The sequence below is a fragment of the Anolis sagrei genome, chromosome X (assembly GCF_037176765.1).
Source record: "Anolis sagrei isolate rAnoSag1 chromosome X, rAnoSag1.mat, whole genome shotgun sequence".
Classification (NCBI taxonomy): Eukaryota; Metazoa; Chordata; class Lepidosauria; order Squamata; family Dactyloidae; genus Anolis; species Anolis sagrei.
In genome coordinates, this window is record NC_090034.1 from 29,690,554 (window position 1) to 29,711,269 (window position 20,716).

The window sequence follows — 20,716 nt, forward strand, 5'->3', positions numbered from 1 at the left end:
GTCCTACAACACGGGCCTCGCACTCACCGTTCCGCCTTTTCGCTATTGGAGGAAAAAATCCGAGGTTGTTGTAGATTTTTTCGGGAAAAAATCCGAGTTGCTTCCTAGAAGAAGTAACATTTATTATTATTATTATTATTATTATTATTATTATTATTATTATTGGACATTATATTATATATATTTTAAATCGTATAAAGGAATTATCTGAGTTGTAGGTTTTTCGGGCTGTTGTAGTTTTTTCGGGCCATGTTCCAGAAGCATTCTCTCCTGACATTTCGCCTGCATCTAAGGAATTATCTATCTATAAAATATGTCACATTATAATAAAATAATAATATATTATAATAATATTATATTATATATGGGATCTGTGATAATATATTATAATAATAATATAATGATATAGTATAATGATAATATAATATGGATATTCTTATTTTATATTATTATTTCCATAATAACAATACACGACTACTTCTATTATTTTAATACAATATTATTATTAGATGTTGTTGTTCATTCGTTCAGTCGTCTCCGACTCTTCGTGACCTCATGGACCAGCCTACGCCAGAGCTCCCTGTCAGCCGTTACCACGCCCAGCTCCCTCAAGGTCAGTCCAGTCACTTCAAGGATGCCATCCATCCATCTTGCCCTTGGTCAGCCCCTCTTCCTTTTGCCTTCCACTTTCCCCAGCATAATTGTCTTCTCTAGGCTTTCCTGTCTCCTCATGATGTGGCCAAAGTACTTCAACTTTGTCTCTAGTATCTTTCCCTCCAGTGAGCAGTCGGGCTTTATTTCCTGGAGGATGGACTGGTTGGATCTTCTCGCAGTCCAAGGCACTCTCAGCACTTTCCTCCAGCACCACAGCTCAAAAGCATCGATCTTCCTTCGCTCAGCCTTCCCTAAGGTCCAGCTCTCACATCCGTAGGTTACTACAGGGAATACCATGGCTTTGACTAGGCGGATCTTTGTTGCCAGTCTGATGTCTTTACTCTTTACTATTTTATCGAAACTGGACATTGCTCTCCTCCCAAGAAGTAAGCGTCTTCTGATTTCCTGGCTACAGTCTGCATCTGCAGTAATCTTTGCACCTAGAAATACAAAGTCTGTCACGGCCTCCACGGTTTCTCCCTCTATTTTCCAGTTGTCAATCATTCTTGTTGCCATAATCTTGGTTTTTTTGACGTTTAGCTGCAACCCGGCTTTTGCGCTTTCTTCTTTCACCTTGATTAGAAGGCTCCTCAGCTCCTCCTCGCTTTCGGCCATCAGAGTGGTGTCATCTGCATATCTGAGGTTGTTAATGTTTCTTCCAGCAATTTTCACCCCAGCTTTGCATTCATCCAGCCCCGCACATCGCATGATGTGTTCTGCATACAAGTTAAAAAGGTTGGGTGAGAGTATGCAGCCTTGCCGGACGCCTTTCCCAATCTTGAACCAGTCTGTTGTTCCGTGGTCAGTTCTTACTGTTGCGACTTGGTCCTTGTACAGATTCCTCAGGAGAGAGACAAGGTGGCTTGGGATGCCCATCCCACCAAGAACTTGCCACAATTTATTATGATCCACACAGTCAAAGGCTTTAGAATAGTCAATGAAGCAGAAGTAGATGTTTTTCTGAAACTCCTTGCCTTTCTCCATTATCCAGCGGATATTGGCAATCTGGTCTCTCGTTCCTCTGCCTTTTCTAAACCCAGCTTGAACATCTGGCAACTCTCGCTCCATGTATTGCTGGAGTCTTCCTTGCAGGATCTTGAGCATTACCTTACTGGCATGAGAAATAAGGGCCACTGTACGGAAGTTTGAGCAGTCTTTCGCGTTTCCCTTTTTTGGTATGGGGATACAAGTTGATTTTTTCCAGTCTGATGGCCATTCTTGTGTTTTCCATATTTGCTGGCAAATGGCATGCATCACCTTGACAGCATCATCTTTTAAGATTTTAAACAGTTCACCTGGGATCCCATCGTCTTCTGCTGCCTTGTTGTTAGCAATGCTTCTTAAGGCCCATTCAACCTCACTCCTCAGGATGTCTGGTTCTAATTCATTCACCACACCGTCAAAACTATCCTCAATATTATTATCCTTCCTATACAGATCTTCTGTATAGTCTCGCCATCTTCTCTTGTTCTCTTCAGCTTCTGTTAGGTCCCTGCCATCTTTGTTTCTTATCATACCAATTTTTGCCTGAAATTTACCTCCAATGTTTCTAATTTTCTGGAAGAGGTCTCTTGTCCTTCCTATTCTGTTGTCTTCTTCCACTTCCATGCATTGCTTATTTAAAAATAGTTCCTTATCTCTTCTGGCTAACCTCTGGAATTGCGCATTTAACTGGGCATATCTCCCCTTATCACCGTTTCCTCTTGCTTTCCTCCTTTCTTGGGCTACTTCCAGTGTCTCAGCAGACAACCATTTTGCCTTCTTGGTTTTCTTTTTCTTTGGAACGTACTTTGTTGCCGCCTCCTGAACAATGTCGCGGACTTCTATCCATAGTTCTTCTGGGACTCTGTTTACTAAATCTAGTCCTTCAAATCTGTTCTTCACTTCCACTGTATATTCGCTAGGAATGTTAGTGAGATCATATCTAACTGGTCTGTGTATTTTCCCTGATCTCTTTAGTTTTATTCTAAATTGGGCAATAAGAAGTTCGTGATCTGAGCTACAGTCAGCCCCAGGTCTTGTTTTCACCGACTGGATGGATGTCCGCCACCTTTGGCTGCAAAGGATGTAGTCAATCTGATTTTGGTGTTGACCATCTGGTGAGGTCCATGTATAAAGCCGTCTTTTAGGTTGTTGGAAGAGAGTGTTTGTTATACACAGCGTGTTTTCCTGGCAAAATTCTATCAGCCTGCGTCCCGCTTCATTTTGTTCTCCCAGACCATGCTTGCCTGTGATCCCTGTTGTCATTTGACTTCCCACCTTGGCATTCCAGTCTCCTGTAATGAAAATAATGTCTCTTTTTGGTGTATTATCCAGTAGGTCCTGCAGATCCTCATAGAACTGATCTACTTCTGCTTCTTCAGCAGCTGTGGTTGGGGCATATATTTGGATCACTGTAATGTTGAAAGGCTTTCCTTGCACTCGAATTGAGATCATTCTGTCATTTTTTGGGTTGTATCCAAGCACCGCTTTAGCGAATTTCTTATTAATTATGAAGGCTACTCCATTTCTTCGATGTTCCTCTTGTCCGCAGTAGTAGATCTGGTGGTCATCTGATGTGAAGTGGCCCATTCCAGTCCATTTCAGTTCGCTGACCCCCAGAATGTCTATCTTTAGTCTTGACATCTCACCAATAACAACATCCAATTTGCCCTGGCTCATAGATCTTACATTCCAGGTTCCTATGGTGTGTTGATCTTTAGAGCATCGGATTCGTCGTTCGCCTCCAGTACCGTCGGCCGCTAGCCTTCCTTTCGGCTTTGAGCTAGCTGCGTCATCACATCTGGGGCTAGTTGAACTTATCCTCTGCTCCTCCCCAGTAGCATTTTGGCCATCATCCGACCTGGGAGTCCCATCTTCCAATGGCATACCGACATATCTCTGGTTGTACTGGTCCATTTAGTTTTCTTGGCAAGGATACTGGAGTGGTTTGCCATTGCCTTCCCCAGGGATCACGCTTGGTCTGACCTCTCTGCCACAACCGTCCCGTCTTGGGTGGCCCTACACGGTTTCGCTCATGACATCATTGAGGTGCTCAAGCTCCAGCGCCCCGACAAGGCGGTGATCCTTTGCTGGAGTTATTATTAGATATTCTTACATTATTTTGTATTATATTGTTATTTTATTACTATTATTTTAATAATAATATTATCATTGGACATTTTCTTACATTATTTTATTTTATATTATATTATTTCCATTGTAATATATTATATTACAGTATTTCTATTATTATAATGATAGTATTATTATTGGATATTATATTATATGATATTATACAGGATTCTATAATAATATATTATAATAATATATTATCAACAACACATTATCTTACATTAATTTATATATTATTATAATTATTATATTACTATAATAATAATATTATTTGACATTATCTTACATCATTTTATATTATATTATTTCCATTATTATTATTATTATTATTATTATTATTATTATTATTATTGCAAAATGCCAGGAACAGTGCCAGTTCTGCTCCTCCCTTTCTTGTGGAATTTGGACCTTGCTTGTTTCATTCCCAACTCGCAGAGTCCAAAGGGAAGCCTGCAGCGAGCGAGAGACTTGTCCACAGATTTCACGATTCGTTTCGAGTTAGGTAAGCTGTAATACTCTTCATTTGAAAAAGTGAATCTGTGTTTTTGTGTTTTTATGAATGCTCCCATTACAAAATGCATAATGGTGTGAGTGAACTACAGCTTCCAGAATGCCACGTAAATTTCCCTCTAAACTTCAGCAGTATTGAAATGTGGGTATATCAGGTCTATGTACCAAGTTTGGTCTCAGTTAATAATTGTTTGGGTTCACTGTGCTCTCCGGATGTGGGTGAACTACAACTCCCAAACTCAAGGTCAAAACCCCTCCAGTATTTTCTGTTGGTTCATGGGAGTTCTGTGCGCCAAGTTTGGTCCAATTCCATTGTTGGTGGGGTGCGGAGTGCTCTTTGATTGTAGGTGAACTATAAATCCCAGCAACTACAACTCTCAAATGTCAAGGTCAATTTCCTCTAAATTCTACCAGTATTCAAAGCTGTTCATGTTAGATCTGTGTGCCAAGTTTTGTCCAGATCCATCGTTGTTTGGGTTTTCAGTGCTCTCTGGATGTAGGCGAACTACAACCCCCATAATTCAAGGTCCACTCCCCCCAAACCCCTGCAGTATCTTCTATTCACCATATTGGGTCTGTGTGCCAAGACTAGCCCAGATCCATCATTATTCACAGCAATAAAAGGTGACATATCAGCACAGGGTTAGGTAGTAGGGAGTAAAACTGGTTGACACAACAAGGCCATAAATCTTCTCATAGGCGAATGAGGAGGCTAATGAGCTAGCACTTAATGGGTCTGAATACCCATGGTCACAGCAATAAATAGATGACATAATAGATAACATTATAGTTCCAGCAGGTGGTGAGGTAGTAGGGAGTAAAACTGGTTGACAGCAAGGCCATAAATCTTCCCATAGGCAATGGGAACTAACGAGGAAGCTAATGTGCTAGCACTGACATAATAAGTTTGAATACTCATGCTCACAGCAATATAGATGACATAATAGATAACATAATGAGTGAGCAAAAGCCATAAACATGCTCATAGGCGACTTCTCTCCCAGTCCAGAGCCTGTCATGCGTGTCGCTGTGGTCGGAGCAGGGGTCATAGGTCTGTCCACGGCCCTCTGCATCCATGAACAATACAGTTCAGCTGGTCTGGAAGTGGAGGTCTATGCCGACACCTTCACGCCACACACCACCAGTGACGGAGCAGCCGGTCTCTGGCAGCCCTATGTGGACGACAAGGGAAATATCCAAGAGACGTACGTGCAAAGTTAAAAATATATTATGGTTATTATGGTTAAAGTTAAAAATATAATATTATGGTATTGTTATATTGAATTGTTACAGTATTATATTATTATATTATTGTTGTGTTATTATTATATTATTTTATATTATATTATTAAATTATCATAATAATTCTATTACTATTATATTTATATTTATTAGGAGTCTTCCTACTTCTCTTAGTGTGAGCCTCATCATCCCATCTTATAAAAACCTTGCATTTTCTTAAGCAACTATTGTTGTTGTTGTTGTTGTTGTATTATTATATTATTAATATATATTATTATAATGCTATTATAATATTATTGTTATTATATTTTATTTTATTTCATTATTATATTTTATTATTATATCAGTATTATTATTTATTACTCTGAAAACAAGTACTTGCCCACTGAAAAGCATTTTGTTTCCTTGTCCGAAAGAGCTGTCTTTAAAGCAGAGGCTTCAAAGCCCAACACTTCTTTTTCTTCTTATTATTATTATATTAGTATATACATTATACGATTATTGTTATTATATTATTATATGACAATATTATATTATTGTTTTATTTTATTATAGTTAGACTATTATTATCATTATTACAGCACTTTCTCTGAAGCAGAGGCTTCAAAGCCCAACACTCATTATTATTATATTGTTATTATGATTTTATTGTATTATTATTACATTATATTATTATTATATTATATTATATTTTGATTATTTTATTATATTATTATTATAATTATTATTATGTTCTCATTATTACATTATTACTTTTTGCTGAGCTGCTGAACTTGCTGACCAAAAGGTTAGCGGTTCGAATCCGGGGAGCGGGGTTAGCTCTCACTGTTAGCCACAGCTTTGGCCAGCTTAGCAGTTCAAAGACATGCAAATGTTAATAGATTATTAGGTACCACTTCAGCGGGAAGGTAACGTCATTCTATGCAGTCATGCTGGCCACATGACCTAGGAGGCGTCTACAGACAATGCTGGCTCTTCAGCTTAGAAATTGAGATGAGCACCACCTCCAGAGTCGGATACGACTAGATTTAATGTCAAGGGGAAACCTTTACCTTTACTTTCTCTGAAACAGGGGCTTCAAAGCCCAACAGTCCCCCAACTCATTCCCAATTATACAGACATCAATCTCTGATCCACCTGCAATGTATTTCCAGTGTAATCCTTTACCTTGATTGGGGATAAGGGGTTACATCACCTCATCTTCTCTTGTTTCCTATTCAAGCTTCTGGAACAAAGAGACTTTTGACTATCTGCTCCAGCATCTTAACTCACCTGAAGCCAAAGAGATGGGCTTGTTTCTGATCTCGGGATACAATCTCTTCACAGAGCCAGTTCCAGTAGGTAACAAAACTGGAAGAAAATGTGTGTTTTTTAGCATTATTTATTAGAAAAGGTCAGTCTTTGCTTTTTTAATGAATGCTGCCATTAGAAAATTCATAAGGATGTGGGTGAACTACAGCTCCCAAAATCATGGGTCAGTCCTCATCAAATCCTGCCTGCATCCACAGTTGGCCATTTTGGGTCTGTGCACCAAGTTTGGTCCAGATCTGTCAACAGCTGGGTTCAGTGTTCTCTGAATATGAGTGATTCCAATATCAGTCACCCCCAAACCCTGCCGTTACCTACAGTTGGTCATGTTGAGTCTGTGTGCCAAGTTTGGTCCAGATTCATTGATGGCTAGGTTCAGTGTTCTCTGAATACAGGTGAACTATAACTCCTGATTCCAAGATTACCCCAAGCCTCACCTGTATCCACAGTTGGCCATGTTGGGTCTGTGTGAGACGTTTGATCCAGATTTGTCATCTGCTGGGTTCAGATTTCTCTTAATTCCAAGGTCAATCAGCCCTAAACCCCACCAGTATCCACAGTTGGCCATGTTAGGTCTGTTTGCCAAGTTTTGGTCCAGATCCGTCATTCATGGGGGTCACGGTAATCTCTGGAAGTAGGAGCCAATAGGAAAGCACCCACATACATACATACATTCACTTTTATTATAGATAAATAGATATATAGGTAGATAGACAGACAGAAAGATAGAGATTAAATAAGGCTGAGGTCACATTTCATAAAATCGTAGAGATCTCAATTGCCATCTAGACTGACATGAGCGCTTTGGAATTATCTCCAAAGAAAGAGAGTCCATTGGCCTCCAAGACAGGCAGTCTGCTTTGCTGTCTGAAAGCTTTTGCACCCAATAAGTTCTTTCTAATGTTTAAGCAGAATCTCCTTTCTTGCTATTTTGATAATGAGATTTAGACCACAATAAAATGGGAGGGGACTGCCTGGAGAGCATGGCTAACAATAATTAATAACCAAAGTTCCAGGTGAAATACTTGCCAGTGGAGCAAAGATATAGGATAGAGGCTCCTGGAAACAGACAAATGGGGTCCCCCCCCCAAATAAACAAAGGAGAATCTTCAGGAAGTCCATTGAGGTGACTGCAGTGGAGCTGTTGCCTGAGGCTGAGGATGCATTCATGATGGGTGACCCTTGGCTTGGGTCAAGCAGTTTAGTTTTTCATATATTTAGTACATTTAAGAATAAGGCAGAATAAAAGTACAGTGTATACATTCCAGATTTGGTAAATAGATGCATGATATAAAAGGATAAAAGTTACACAGGAAGGGATAGCTATCAATAGATCAGGTTGAGGTTCAATAGAATGCTCCTTTTCCCCATAGGACCCATCATGGAAAGAAATCGTCTTGGGATTCCGGCATTTGTCCCCAAAGGAGCTGGAACTCTTTCCTGGCTACAGGTCTGGAACCGTTATTGATTCCAATGTGGGCTGTTTGCAGTATTGTTTGGTTTGCTCATAAGATCCTATTGCCGTTTTGTTTCTGTAGTTCCTTGATAGGTATTATTGAAGAGCCCCAAGACGCATTTCTGGACACCATATTCTCCTGTTATCAAAGGTTTCTGATAGAGGAGGTTCATTAACCTTATCATGAGGAACTCTTGTTGTTGTTCATAGTAATTTCAAACAGTGTGTTATAAGTGTGTTTAAGTCAGTTCCTTCCCTGAATAATTTATCTGTCCTGAGTTGTTTAGAAGCCATGTGGTGTCTAGTTGACTCAGGGCTTGTCCTACTGTGTTTTCTGCTCCGTTTTTCAAAAGATTCTATGATTCTAAGTAGTAGGAAAAACAAAGATACCAGAGCTCATAAAAATGCCTCCAATCATGCTGGCGCCATCTTGCCTCTCCCCAGGTCTGGAGCCATTCCCGTTCCTTTTTCAATTCCGGATGCCTTTGTGAATAACTTACAAGGTCCAATTCTCTGCAATACTAGAGAGATGAGGACAGAAGTAACACTTCAGGATTCAGGCAGGATTCTTATATGGTTTAATCATGTCATGATATGTTTGTTTTAGTCTCTCTCTCTCTCTCTCTCTCTATATATATATATATATATAGTACGGGACATTAGAGCTCATAAAAAGCTCATCAGCATACTCGTGCTATTTTTGGGGGGAAACTGCCAAAATGGTTATGCTGATGAGATTTTTATGAGCCATGCTTCTAATCTAGCACCTTGGTTGTGTGAGTGTCAATGCTTGCCAGGCAGAACCCTCCTTAACCACTCGACCGTTAATATAAATTACAGCTTCATAATACTATATTATATTATGTTATATTATTATATATTATTATCATCATACTATAATATAATATTATCATCATACTATATTATTTATTTATTTATTTCACAGTTTTGTATACCGAGCTTCTCAACCTCGTTGAGGGACTCAGCCCGGTTTACAGCCATAAAAACATATACATTCATTAAAATATCATATATCACAAATTACAAAACAACTTTAAAAACACTAAATATAAAACTATAGTGGTCAGTCGTCCTAATAAGATGGATCTATATCCACTTCCATCCAGAGTCCTATGGTGTTGTCTCATTCCTCGAAGGCCTGACTCCACAGCCACGTCTTCACCCGTTTCCTAAATGTTAGGATGGATGGGGCGGTTCTGGCCTCCAGAGGGAGAGAGTTCCAGAGTTGTGGGGCCACCACCGAGAAGGCCCTGTCCCTCGTCCCCACCAGCCGCGCTTGCGAGGCTGGTGGGACCGAGAGCAGGGCCTCTCCAGATGATCTTAGTAATCTTGATAGTTCGTAGGGGAGAATACGTTCGGAGATATTATGATGTTATTATATTATGTTATATTATTATATATTATCATATATTATTATCATATTATATTCTATTATGTTAAGAGTTGCGCAGCGGAAGCATGCTGGGCCCATAACCCTTGTTGTTGAATTGAGCTAAGTTACCTCTCTTATCTCAATCTTTCAGGCATCTGCCTGAAAAATACAAACAATACTGGACTCCTTAGTTCAGCTTTCAAAACAAAGCAGCACTTAACATTATTCCAAATATACACTATATACACGTAAGAGAATAATCAATCACTTTCGCTCACATCTAGACACACCGCAAGAAGCACATTCCAATCTTATCAGTTCTTCAGCATCTGGCCAGCACAGGAACAGTTGTGATGTATTGTTACACTCTAGCAGTACATCACATCTCTGTGTATTAACTCATGCATTACTTAACCACACAGTTTAAACTATAAGCATTTTTTTCACCTCATATAAAACCATGTGCTGACAATTATATTAAAGGATATTAATTTTATTATCATCATACTATATTATATTATGTCATTGTATTATTATATTATTATTATCATTATATATCATCCCCACTCTGTCCCCAGAAACACAATTGCATTCCCCCCCTTTTTCTTCTGATTTCAGCTATGGCTGGTTTAACACAGCCCTGATCCTGGAGGGTAAAAGCTACTTACCATGGCTTACAAACAGGTATGTAAGTATGGATATTCATTCACAGGCAGTAACACGTTTGGAAAACACCCCGTTCTGCGAGGCTTAGTGATCCGAGTACATTGAGCTTGGAGGTAACATTAGAGATATGTCATGATGACCTTCTTTAAGTATTGAAATTACCCCGATCTTTAGTATCTAAGTTCCAAAATAATCACTAGAGACAGGAGATCTCCATTATCGTGAGTTTATTTGATCAGATAAATGCACTGTCAGCTTTACAAACAAATGAAGTGCCACGCCACTCCTCAATCCAGCTTCTGTCTTTATAGACAATGTAACTTTAATTTCTTGGAGAAACGCCATAAAGCCATCTTTTTTTCTGGAGCATGCATATTGAAACCCATTTTGTCAATGCTAGCTAATTAGCCTCCTTGTTTATTCCCATCGCCTTTGAGAAAATTTATGGCCTTGCCATGTCAACCAGTTTTACTCCCTACCACTTTACCCTGTGCTGAGCTCTGAAGTCTTTAGCAAAACAACTAGTTAATCATGTCCTTTTGAAGTTCCATGCAGGGTCTAACTTTTGGTGAAGCACAGAACAATGGTGCAGAACAGTGATCAATATCAATTTGCATTATTGTTAAGCTATTGGGCAATTATCCACATGGTGTTGTTGTTAAGCAAATCAAAGTAGTGATTAATACACATTATGCAATTATTGTTAAGTACACTTGTTAAACAGTTATTATTAGCAAATATCACAAAATTCAATTATTCCAACCTATGTCTCTTCAATATGACATCTTGAGACTCGCCTTGCCTCCAAAGGAACTGAACCCAACTTCCGTGGTTCGATCAAATTCCACGACTTGCTCTGTTGCTTGACAGGCTCTCATATCGAGCCTTGAAGAGAGGTTAGAAATTAAACTACTACTACTACTACTACTACTACTATTATTCAGTTCTTGTGGGTTTTTTCGGGCTATATGGCCATGTTCTAGAGGCATTTCTCCTGACGTTTCGCCTGCATCTATGGCAAGCTTCCTCAGAGGTAAGGTCTGCTGGAGCTGGGAAAAAAGGGGTTTATATATCTGTGGAATGACCAGGGTGAGACAAAAGGCTTTTGTAAGTTGGGCTAGGTGTGAATCTTTCAACTGACCACCTTGATTAGCATACAATGGGCTGACTGTGCCTGGAGCAAACTCTTCTTGAAAGGTGATTAGATGTCCCTGCCTGTTTTTCTCCCTGCTGTTTTTGCTGTTGCAATTTTAGAATTTTTTAATACTGGTAGCCAGATTTTGTTCATTTTCATGGTTTCCTCCTTTCTGTTGAAATTGTCCACATGTTTGTGGATTTCAATGGCTTCTCTGTGTAGTCTGACGTGGTTGTGAGAGTGGTCCAGCATTTTTGTGTTCTCAAATAAAATGCTGTGTCCAGGTTGGTTCATCAGGTGCTCTGCTATGGCTGATTTCTCTGGTTGGAGTAGTCTGCAGTGCCTTTCATGTTCCTGGATTCTTGTTTGGGCGCTGTGTTTGGTGGTCCCTATGTAGACTTGTCCACAGCTGCATGGTATACGGTAGACTCCTGCAGAGGTGAGAGGATCCCTCTTGTCCTTTGCTGAACGTAGCATTTGTTGGATTTTCTTGGTGGGTTTGTAGATTGTTTGTATGTTGTGTTTCCTCATCAGCTTCCCTATGCGGTCAGTGGTTCCCTTGATGTATGGCAGGAACACTTTTCCTCTGGGTGGATCTTCATCTTGACTCTCATCTTGACTATTATTATTATTTCTGTTCAAGGCTGAAGCTACGGGGAGTCAAGTTTTTCCATCGGAAAATCCAGTCCTTCCAGGAGGTTAGTTTGGGAAGTAGTTACAGCATGGAGACTGCAAAGGCTTATCAGTCAGGTGAAAACAGAGTGGGGTGGAGTGAGCAACGTTCAAGTGACCAAGAGAAACTTGTAGAAAAGAGGCTAGACTTTAGAACTTCAGTGTGGCCTTATCCTGACATTACAGAGACCCACTTATGCAGAAATAAAACTCCATTCCTGACCTTAATTGGGAAACAAGGCCAGGGAATATATTTAAAGGAAGGCCTGAACCCAAACAGGGACCTGAACCCTGTGTTAGAGTGCAATGTGTGCCTGTTTGAATATGTATAAAAGAGGCTCTGTTTTGCCAATGGGTGTGGTATTATTCTGGCATTATATACCCCCCTCAGGTGGGTTTTGCGTCTGCAGAAATAAAATTATGTTTATAATCTCTGTTCCTGATCTTAATTGGGAAACAAGGCCAGGAATATATTTAAGGGTAGGCCTGCCTTTGCAATGCTTCAACTCCCTTGGACAAGGATAATCTGCTGTTTGGATTGTGAGGTGATATCTTGAGCTTCAAACCATGGTGACTGATAATGCTTTGACTTGTAATCCAATCCCATTGGGAGGACCACCCTTGGATGGAGAGGGTGGGCTTTGAGACCCTTTGCTAAAAGGAATCCCAAGAGCAAAGTCTGAGTGAAGGGAGGGTAAGAGAGAAGGACACTGCCTCCAACTTGATTTGTGGTCAGTTGACAGCTCAAGGCGTTGATGTCATTATCAACTGCACGGGGATTCGGGCCGGAGAACTGCAGCCGGATCCTGAGCTGTGCCCAGGCCGTGGGCAAATCATCAAGGTGAGTTCTGGTTGTGAGGTGGGATGTGGTTGCTCCTCTTCACCTGGTGGAAGTTAGTTCTAGAAAAGCATAAATATTTTGACCTGGCACTGAAAAGAGGTCAACATTGGTACCTGTTGGGCCTCCAAGGGATAGCCGTTCCATAAAGAAGAGAATAATAATTAAAAACTTTACTTCTATACCTCCTTCTCTCCCTGAGGGGACCCCAAGAAGGGTCGGCTCCCATCTTATTTACACTGGTGGAGCATAGAAGACAGTTTCTCTGACAGGCCCAAATTAGAGAAGCAAGAGTAATATGAAGAAATGGATTTCTGCAAATGCCAGTGGGCTCCACTGATGCTAGTGTCACCTCTGTTTTGGTTTGTAAGGTGGAGGCTCCCTGGGTCAAGCATTTCATCATCACTCACCGGGAATCCGAAGTCTACACCACCCCATACGTCATCCCTGGGTGAGGAGAAACCTGCAGAGGGTGTTGGAGTGGGAAGACACCATAGGGGTTGTACAAGGGGAAATGTTTTGTCTTGCAGCTGCCTTGAAATCAGCCTCCCAGCCATAGCCAGCTCTCCAGGGAAGAGGAGACTTCCCATTCTCCTATGAATAAATAATAATAATAATAATAGCAACAACAGAGTTGGAAGGGATACCCTAAAGGTCATCCAGACTGACTCACATTCTATAAATATAATATAGAGTTGGAAGGGGTTCCCTAAAGGTCATCTATGTGTTTTTAATTGCTTGTACTGTGTTGTTATTGCTTGTATTGTTGTGTTTGGGCTCGGCCTCATGTAAGCCGCACCGAGTCCCTTGGGGAAATGGTAGCGGGGTACAAATATGTTATTATTATTATTATTGCTGTCTCCCATTCTCTCATCAATAAGTAATTATAATAAAGTTGGAAAGGTCCCTAAAGGTCACCTAGACTGACTCCCATTCAATAAATATAAATATAATGTAATTTAATATTATAATAAGAGTTGGAAGAGGTCCCCTAAAGGTCATGTAGACTGACTCGCATTCTATAAATATAATAATAATTATAATAATAATAATTATAATAACAGAAGAGTTGGAAAGGGTCCACTAAATGGGTTGGCCTAACAGACCCATAAATACACTTTGAAGCGGTAAACCAACAGCAAACCGGAGTGTATCTGGAAAGGATCCCACTGGCTTCCTCCCATTCCTCCTTAGTGTGTCAAATGGGTTGGCCCAACAGACCTGTAGATAAACCTTGAAGCAGGAAGCCAATGGCAAACAGGAGGGTACCTGAGAAGGATCCCATTGGCTTCCTCCCATTGCTCCTCATTGTGTCAAATGGGTTAGCCCAACAGACCCATAGATAAACCTTGAAATAGTAAGGCAACGGCAAACCAGAGTGTATCTGGAAAGAATCCCATTGGCTTCCTCCCATTCCTCCACAGTCTGTCAAATGGGTTGGCCAAAGAGACTCATAGATAAACCATGAAGTAGGAAGCCAACAGCAAACAGGAGGGTACCTGAGAAGGATCCCACTGGCTTCCTCCCATTCCTTCTCATATGGATTCCCTGTCTTCCTTCTGTGTTTGGTATTAGGAGCAACACGGTGACCTTGGGCGGCATCTTCCAGCTGGGAAACTGGAGCCATGAGAACAGCCCGGTGGACCGTCAATACATCTGGCAAAGTTGCTGCAAGCTAATGCCCAGCCTTCAGGTAGAGCCATCAAACCCAAATCCTCCAAATGACGTTTGGGGACCGAATCAAGAGAATAGCCCTCTGCCCCATCAGAAGTGGGGCTTAGGCACACACAAACTGCCCTTCAGCACATCTACATTCTTCTCAGATGAACCTTTGCCCCATCATCCAAGAATGGTGGTGTTTGTAATCCAGCATGTCGGGACACCTGGGAAGGATCCCACTGGCTTCTTCTCATTCCTCTTCATACGGATTCCCTATCCTCCTTCTGGTTGGAGAAAGGCTTAGGTCCTCATCACACAAGGGCAGGGCTTCTCAATTTTTTTCAGCCACAGAGCCTTTGTGAAGCAAGTTTCTTTTGGAGCCCCAAGACATGTTGATATATTATATTATATTATATTATATTATATTATATTATATTATATTATATTATATTATATTTAATGTATATATATCAGGCATGGGCAAACTTTTTGACCAACATAAACTTAACAGTATTTCAGTGGAAAAGCCCCAGAGGCCATCCAGTCAGAAAAGCACAATCAAAGCACCCCAACAGATGGCCATCCACATTTCTAATAATAATAATAATAATAATAATAATAATAATAATAATGACAACATATATTTAATAATACACACACACACACACATAATATTTAATAATAATAATAATAATAATAATAATAATAATAATAATAGCAACCCCAGGGGCCACGCAGTCCATCTCCCTTCTGCTAAGTAAAGTCTCACTTATCCAACATAAATGGGCTGGCAGAACGTTGGATAAGCAAAAATGTTTTAAGGATTAAGGAAAAGCCTATTAAATGTCAAATTATGTTATGATTTTACAAAATAAGCACTAAAACATCATGTTTTACAACAAATCAAGAAAAAGCAGTTCAATACACTGTAACGTTATGTAGTAATTTCTGTATTTACGAATTTAGCACCAAAACATCGCAATGTATTGAAACAGCTGTGGAGCTGGGCAGGAGGCAGACTGCTTTGTATAATACAGAACATTGGATGAGAGAAGGTTGGATAAGTGAGATTCTACTGTACTATTATTTACATTTGTATTATGTATTTGTGTGGCATCTGATGGTTGCCATTAATGTTCTGAGCCCCCAAGTCCCCAAGGGGAGATGGGACAGGATATAAAGTTTGTTGTTTGTTGCAATAATAATAATAATATAACATTTAATAATACATAATAGATTTAATATGTTTAATAATATATTTAATAATATATAATATTTAGCAATAGATTTAATATTATATAATAAATAATATATAATACTAGGTTTAATAATATATAACAAATGCTTAATAATAATATATTTAATGATATACGATATGTAATAATAATAGATTTGATAATAATAAAAGGTAAAGGTTTCCCCTTGACATTAAGTCGTCATGTCCGTCTCTGGGGGATGGTGCTTATCTCCATTTCTAAGCTGAAGAGCCAGTGTTGTCTCTAGAGGTCTCCAAGGTCATGTGGCCGGCATGACTGCATGGAGTGCCATTATTTTCCCACCAAAGCAGTACCTATCGATATACTCACATTTGAATGTTTCGAACTGCTAGGTTGGCAGAAGCTAGGACTAACATCGGAAGCTCACCCCCACTCCCTGGATTCAAACTGCGGACTTTTTGGTCAGCAAGTTCAGCAGCTCAGCGGTTTAACCTGCTGCATTACCAGAGGGTTCTTTAGTATTATATAATAATAATAATAATAATAATAATAATAATAGTTTGATAATATTTAAGAATATATAATATTTAACAAGAACTGTTCTCAAATGTGTAACTGTTCCAAGACTGAGAAAATGCTATGATTTCCAGAAAGCCAAGATCCTCAGCGAATGGAATGGGTTTCGCCCGGTGCGGACAAAGGTTCGCTTGGAGCACGAGATGGTTCGCCACGGAACATCAACATCCGAGGTAGGAAGACGTTTGTCTTATGTGTGCCTCCATTTGCCCGTATGGGAGTTCAGAGAATGATGATCTTTCCTTTCCTTTCCAGGTCATCCACAACTACGGCCACGGAGGCTTCGGGCTCACCATCCACTGGGGCTGTGCCATGGAGGCTGCCCGCTTGTTTGGGAACATCCTGAAAGGCAAGACGGTGATAAAACCGTCCCGATCCAACCTCTGAGGTCCTTTGTGGTGCCCCCGAAATTTTGGTAAATGCTTCAATGGTCTGCCATACTAAAAGCATAGTGGGTTGTTGTGGGTTTTCTGGGCTGTATGGCCATTCCTAATGTTTGGCCTGCATTTATGGCTGGCATCTTGAGAGGTCTGTTAGAAGTGAGGCAAGTGGAGTGTATGTATGTGTTGTCAAAGGGTTTCATGCCCGGAATCATTAGGTTGCTGTGAGTTTTCCGGGCTGTATGGCCATTTTTCAGTAGCATACTCTCCTAATGTTTCACCGGCATCTGTGGCTAATGGCATCTTGAGAGGTTCTATTGGAGGTGAAGCAAGTGGAGTGTATATATATCTGTGGATGGGAGGAAGAATCAATGTCTGTGTGAAGCAAGTGTGAATGTTGCACAAGGTTAAATAGCATGAGTAGCCATGCAGCTGAAAAGTCAACTAGTTGCATAAAGGTAGCCTATCCTTTGTTGCCTGGAGGCACCCTGTTTCTAGGAAAGAATGCTACTGGAACATGGCCATACAGCCTGAAAATCTCACAGCAACACAGTGATTCCAGCCAAGACAACCTTCGACAACACAAAAATATAGTGCATGGTTTTGGTATCCATAGGGGTACTTTGCATCTGCCATGGATACAGGGATCGCACTGTAATCTATTGCTTCCCTTAGGATATGTTGGAACAGCTCCCATCATCCTCAGCTGGAGGAGCCCCTAGGCATGAAGGTGGGGATGATGGGTAGGTACCCACGGATGATTTGGAGAGAGAATTAATTTGGTACAAGAGACACTTCTGTCAAAAGCCAACTCTTGTAAAAACTATTCCTTTATTCAACATAAAATATCAGGTGCGGAATCCAGCGTCCAAATGGTTGCCTCATCGGACGGAGACATTGAAGAATAAATTACGACAAACTCAGCAGTAATACAGAAACCTCACCTTCAACAGGAACACTTGAGAAACTGTACATTCAAACACAGTAGAGACATTCAAGCGTTCGTTGTTTGTTTTCTGGCAAGCGCGGAGGAGGAACACCAAGAGCATCCTTCACAATGTGGAGAAGCTCTTTCCCGTCATCAAATGCCGTGGTGAAGTCCAATCCCAAAAGACTCAACTGTACTTTTATAATAAATAAATAAATAAGAATAAAATAAATAAATAATAATACTTCATCCCAAGGGATACAATGAACTGCAAAATCTTTGCCGGTGATTGTTATATACAGTGATGATTCTCGGCACAACCTAAGACCCAATCAAGAGAGGGAGGTGAGAACCAGATTGTCTGCATACATCCCATACTAATCTCACCAGGAACAGAGTTGATTTGTACAGGTGAATGCTTAACAAGGAATTTAATTGTGGTCTTGGCTTACTTTGGTCTTATTTCTGCGTCTTCCTTGTTTTCTATGAACTGGTGACAAGGTTTAGCTTGTAATACCAACTGCTCAACTTCTTAAATGTGCAATGTATTTTGCATCATCACTCCTCCAGCACCTTCTTCGAATGGGTTGATAAAAAGGGCCAGGGAGATTTCCAGCCACTCTCCACACAACTCAATTGATGTCAAGAGCAATCAGTTTGAAATCAAGTGCAATTCAATTGGAATATCCCTTATTTTTCATCACGGGGCTTCTCTGAATCAGGAAGGCTATGCGATATGGTCTGAGATCATTTCATAAAAGCGACAAAGCAAAATGGAATCCCAAGTTTGCTCGCGGAGGATGTGTGGCAGGTTCAACAAACCCAACCATATTTCAAGCTTGAAATACCGGCCGTTGCCGTTCTGTTTTCTGACCCTCCTCAAGCAGCAAAATTGAACTCGACAAAAGACAGAGGTGCTTTGTGAGCACAGAGAGCTGTTCACGAGTGCATGTGACGCAACAGCATGCAGTGCATCGAGACAAGCTGGCTTCCTTTGGATATGGATAACCGAGTCAGAAGCCTTTCCCATCCTATTTCATTGGCCAACTGTCAACAGTCTCTTGTATCCTATGGGGTTCAATGCAGATCAATAGGATCCTATGGGAAGCAATGGTTCTAACTTGGATCACTGCTGACCTTGTGATGAATGTAAGATTAACGCATTGCCAGCTCTTAGGTTTCCAGGTGTGAGTGAGTGTGATGGAGAGGCAGAACGAAAGTGGGACGGCTGATGTAGGAGGGGCAGTTCTCTACGCTGAAAGGGACGGCCACCCGTGCTTTCCCCTCTCAATGTGATGAAATCGTAAGTGCCTAGGGCCGCATGTATAAATGCCACCGGTCTCACACATGGCCTCTAGTCGGGACACAGACCTCGCTTACACCTGGCTGAGCGGTGCCTCGCTCCCGTACAAGCGGGCAGCGCACACACACACACACACATGCCCCATCACCCCTGGGAGCCTGGGCTGGAGCGGGGCAGCCCGCGGCCAAGCATCTCCTGGCCCCACTGGCGGTGTGAGGACTCCTGCAAGCCACGGCCCTGTGTTTCAATGGGCAGCAAGCAGGCAGCCAGGGCGGCCAGCAGGCAGCAGCCGCTGTACACCAGCAGTGTCAGGTAGGCTGATGACTCCAGCATAACCTGCCGGGAGAAACAGGAAGAGGAGTTATTTCATGTACTATAACAGTATTTCAGTGGAAGACATGCCCCCTTTTATTCTGTCTTCATGCAGGGAAATCGCAATCAAAGCACCACAAACAGGTGGCCTTCCAGACTTTCTAATAATAATCATCATCATCATCATCAATATATAGCATTTAATAAGACTAATAACATATATTTACTATTTAATGATATATACCGTATATACCCGAGCATAAGCCAACCCGAATATAAACCGAGGCACTTAATTTTATCAGAAAAAACTGGGGAAACATACTGATTTGAGTATAAGCCGAGGATGGGAATTGCAGCATCTAGTGGTAAATTTCAAAATAAAAATAGATACTAATAAAATTACATTAATTGAGGCATCAGTAGATTAAATATTTACATAAAACTGTAATTTAAGACTGCCTAACTCTGATTAAACCATTTTTCTAACCTTCTTCAATGTAAATGTATTAACCTTTAAGGCCTTATATGGTCTGGGGCCAGCGTACCTGAGGGCCCGCTTATCCCCCTACCAACCCCAGAGATTACTTCAGTCCGAAGACCAAAATTTGCTTGAAGTCCCCAACATCCGGACTTATCATCTGTCCTCTACTAGGCAGAGAGCCTTCTCAATAGTAGCCCCTTATTAATGGAATGCCTTGCCAGTTGAAACCCGAACTATCCGAGACCTACTTGCTTTTCGGAAAGCCTGTAAAACCTTTCTCTTCCGACAAGCTTTCGATGGGTGAATAACTTGGGACTATGTCTGTTCTTGTTTTTATTGTATTTTAAAGTAAATTGTATTGCTTTAATCTACTGCTGTAAACCACTTCGAGCCAAATTGGGAGTAGCGGTATACAAGCCAAATAAATAAATAAATAAATAAATAAATAAATATGCTTATGTATCCTTCCAATAATAATAGAGTAAAATAATAAATGTAATAATAATAATAATAATAATAATAATAATAATAATAGAGTAAAATAATAAATGTAATAAAAATAATAACAGGAAAATAATAAATAACCTTGACTCGAGTATAAGCCGAGGGGGACTTTTTCAGCCTAAAAAAAGGGCTGAAAAACTAGGCTTATACTCGAGTATATAAAGTAATATATAATATTTAATAAGTTAGTAATAATAATATATTGAATAATGATAATATATATATTCTAATAATAATAATTATATATAATATTTAACTCTCTCTATATATGTGTGTGTGTGTGTAATAATAATAATATGAGCAACCCCAGGGACCATCCAGTCCAACTTCCTTTATTCTGCCTTCATGCAGGGAAAGCACCATCAAAG

The 20,716-nt window shown here is 40.4% G+C and overlaps 2 protein-coding genes across 4 annotated transcripts in view; one reads left to right on the plus strand and one right to left on the minus strand.

Annotated features, from left to right (window-relative positions):
* On the plus strand, nucleotides 1-18,188 carry DAO (D-amino acid oxidase). Of its 3 annotated transcripts, none has more exons than XM_067473057.1 (13): nucleotides 1-64; nucleotides 4,204-4,270; nucleotides 5,283-5,483; nucleotides 6,743-6,857; nucleotides 8,202-8,278; nucleotides 10,296-10,361; nucleotides 12,122-12,176; nucleotides 12,887-12,991; nucleotides 13,360-13,439; nucleotides 14,564-14,681; nucleotides 16,515-16,613; nucleotides 16,696-16,855; nucleotides 17,496-18,188. In XM_067473057.1, exons 3-12 carry the CDS (start codon nucleotides 5,296-5,298, stop codon nucleotides 16,825-16,827), a joined length of 1,035 nt encoding a protein of 344 aa, XP_067329158.1. In that variant the 5' UTR covers nucleotides 1-64; nucleotides 4,204-4,270; nucleotides 5,283-5,295; the 3' UTR covers nucleotides 16,828-16,855; nucleotides 17,496-18,188. The 3 variants fall into 3 exon arrangements, with proteins under 3 accessions (XP_067329158.1, XP_060642100.2, XP_067329159.1); XM_060786117.2 differs by having other exon boundaries at nucleotides 3-64; nucleotides 17,673-18,188; XM_067473058.1 differs by having other exon boundaries at nucleotides 5-64; nucleotides 4,133-4,270; nucleotides 17,673-18,188.
* The window catches only part of SVOP (SV2 related protein), a 26,868-nt gene continuing 23,784 nt past the window's right edge, over nucleotides 17,633-20,716 (minus strand). Inside the window, exon 16 of the mRNA XM_060786118.2 lies at nucleotides 17,633-19,387. Coding sequence (XP_060642101.2) covers nucleotides 19,196-19,387 — 192 coding nt within the window. The 3' untranslated portion in view covers nucleotides 17,633-19,195. The remainder of the gene's footprint in view (nucleotides 19,388-20,716) is intronic.

What these genes read in the sequence shown, in the direction of transcription:
- DAO (XM_067473057.1), top strand. Translation starts at nt 5,296, where the DNA reads ATGCGTGTCGCTGTGGTCGGAGCAGGGGTCATAGGTCTGTCCACGGCC. An exon ending in AAGGGAAATATCCAAGAGAC is followed by an intron (nt 5,484 to 6,742) that starts GTACGTGCAAAG and finishes TTCCTATTCAAG; the next exon opens with CTTCTGGAACAAAGAGACTT. An exon ending in GCCGTGGGCAAATCATCAAG is followed by an intron (nt 12,992 to 13,359) that starts GTGAGTTCTGGT and finishes TTGGTTTGTAAG; the next exon opens with GTGGAGGCTCCCTGGGTCAA.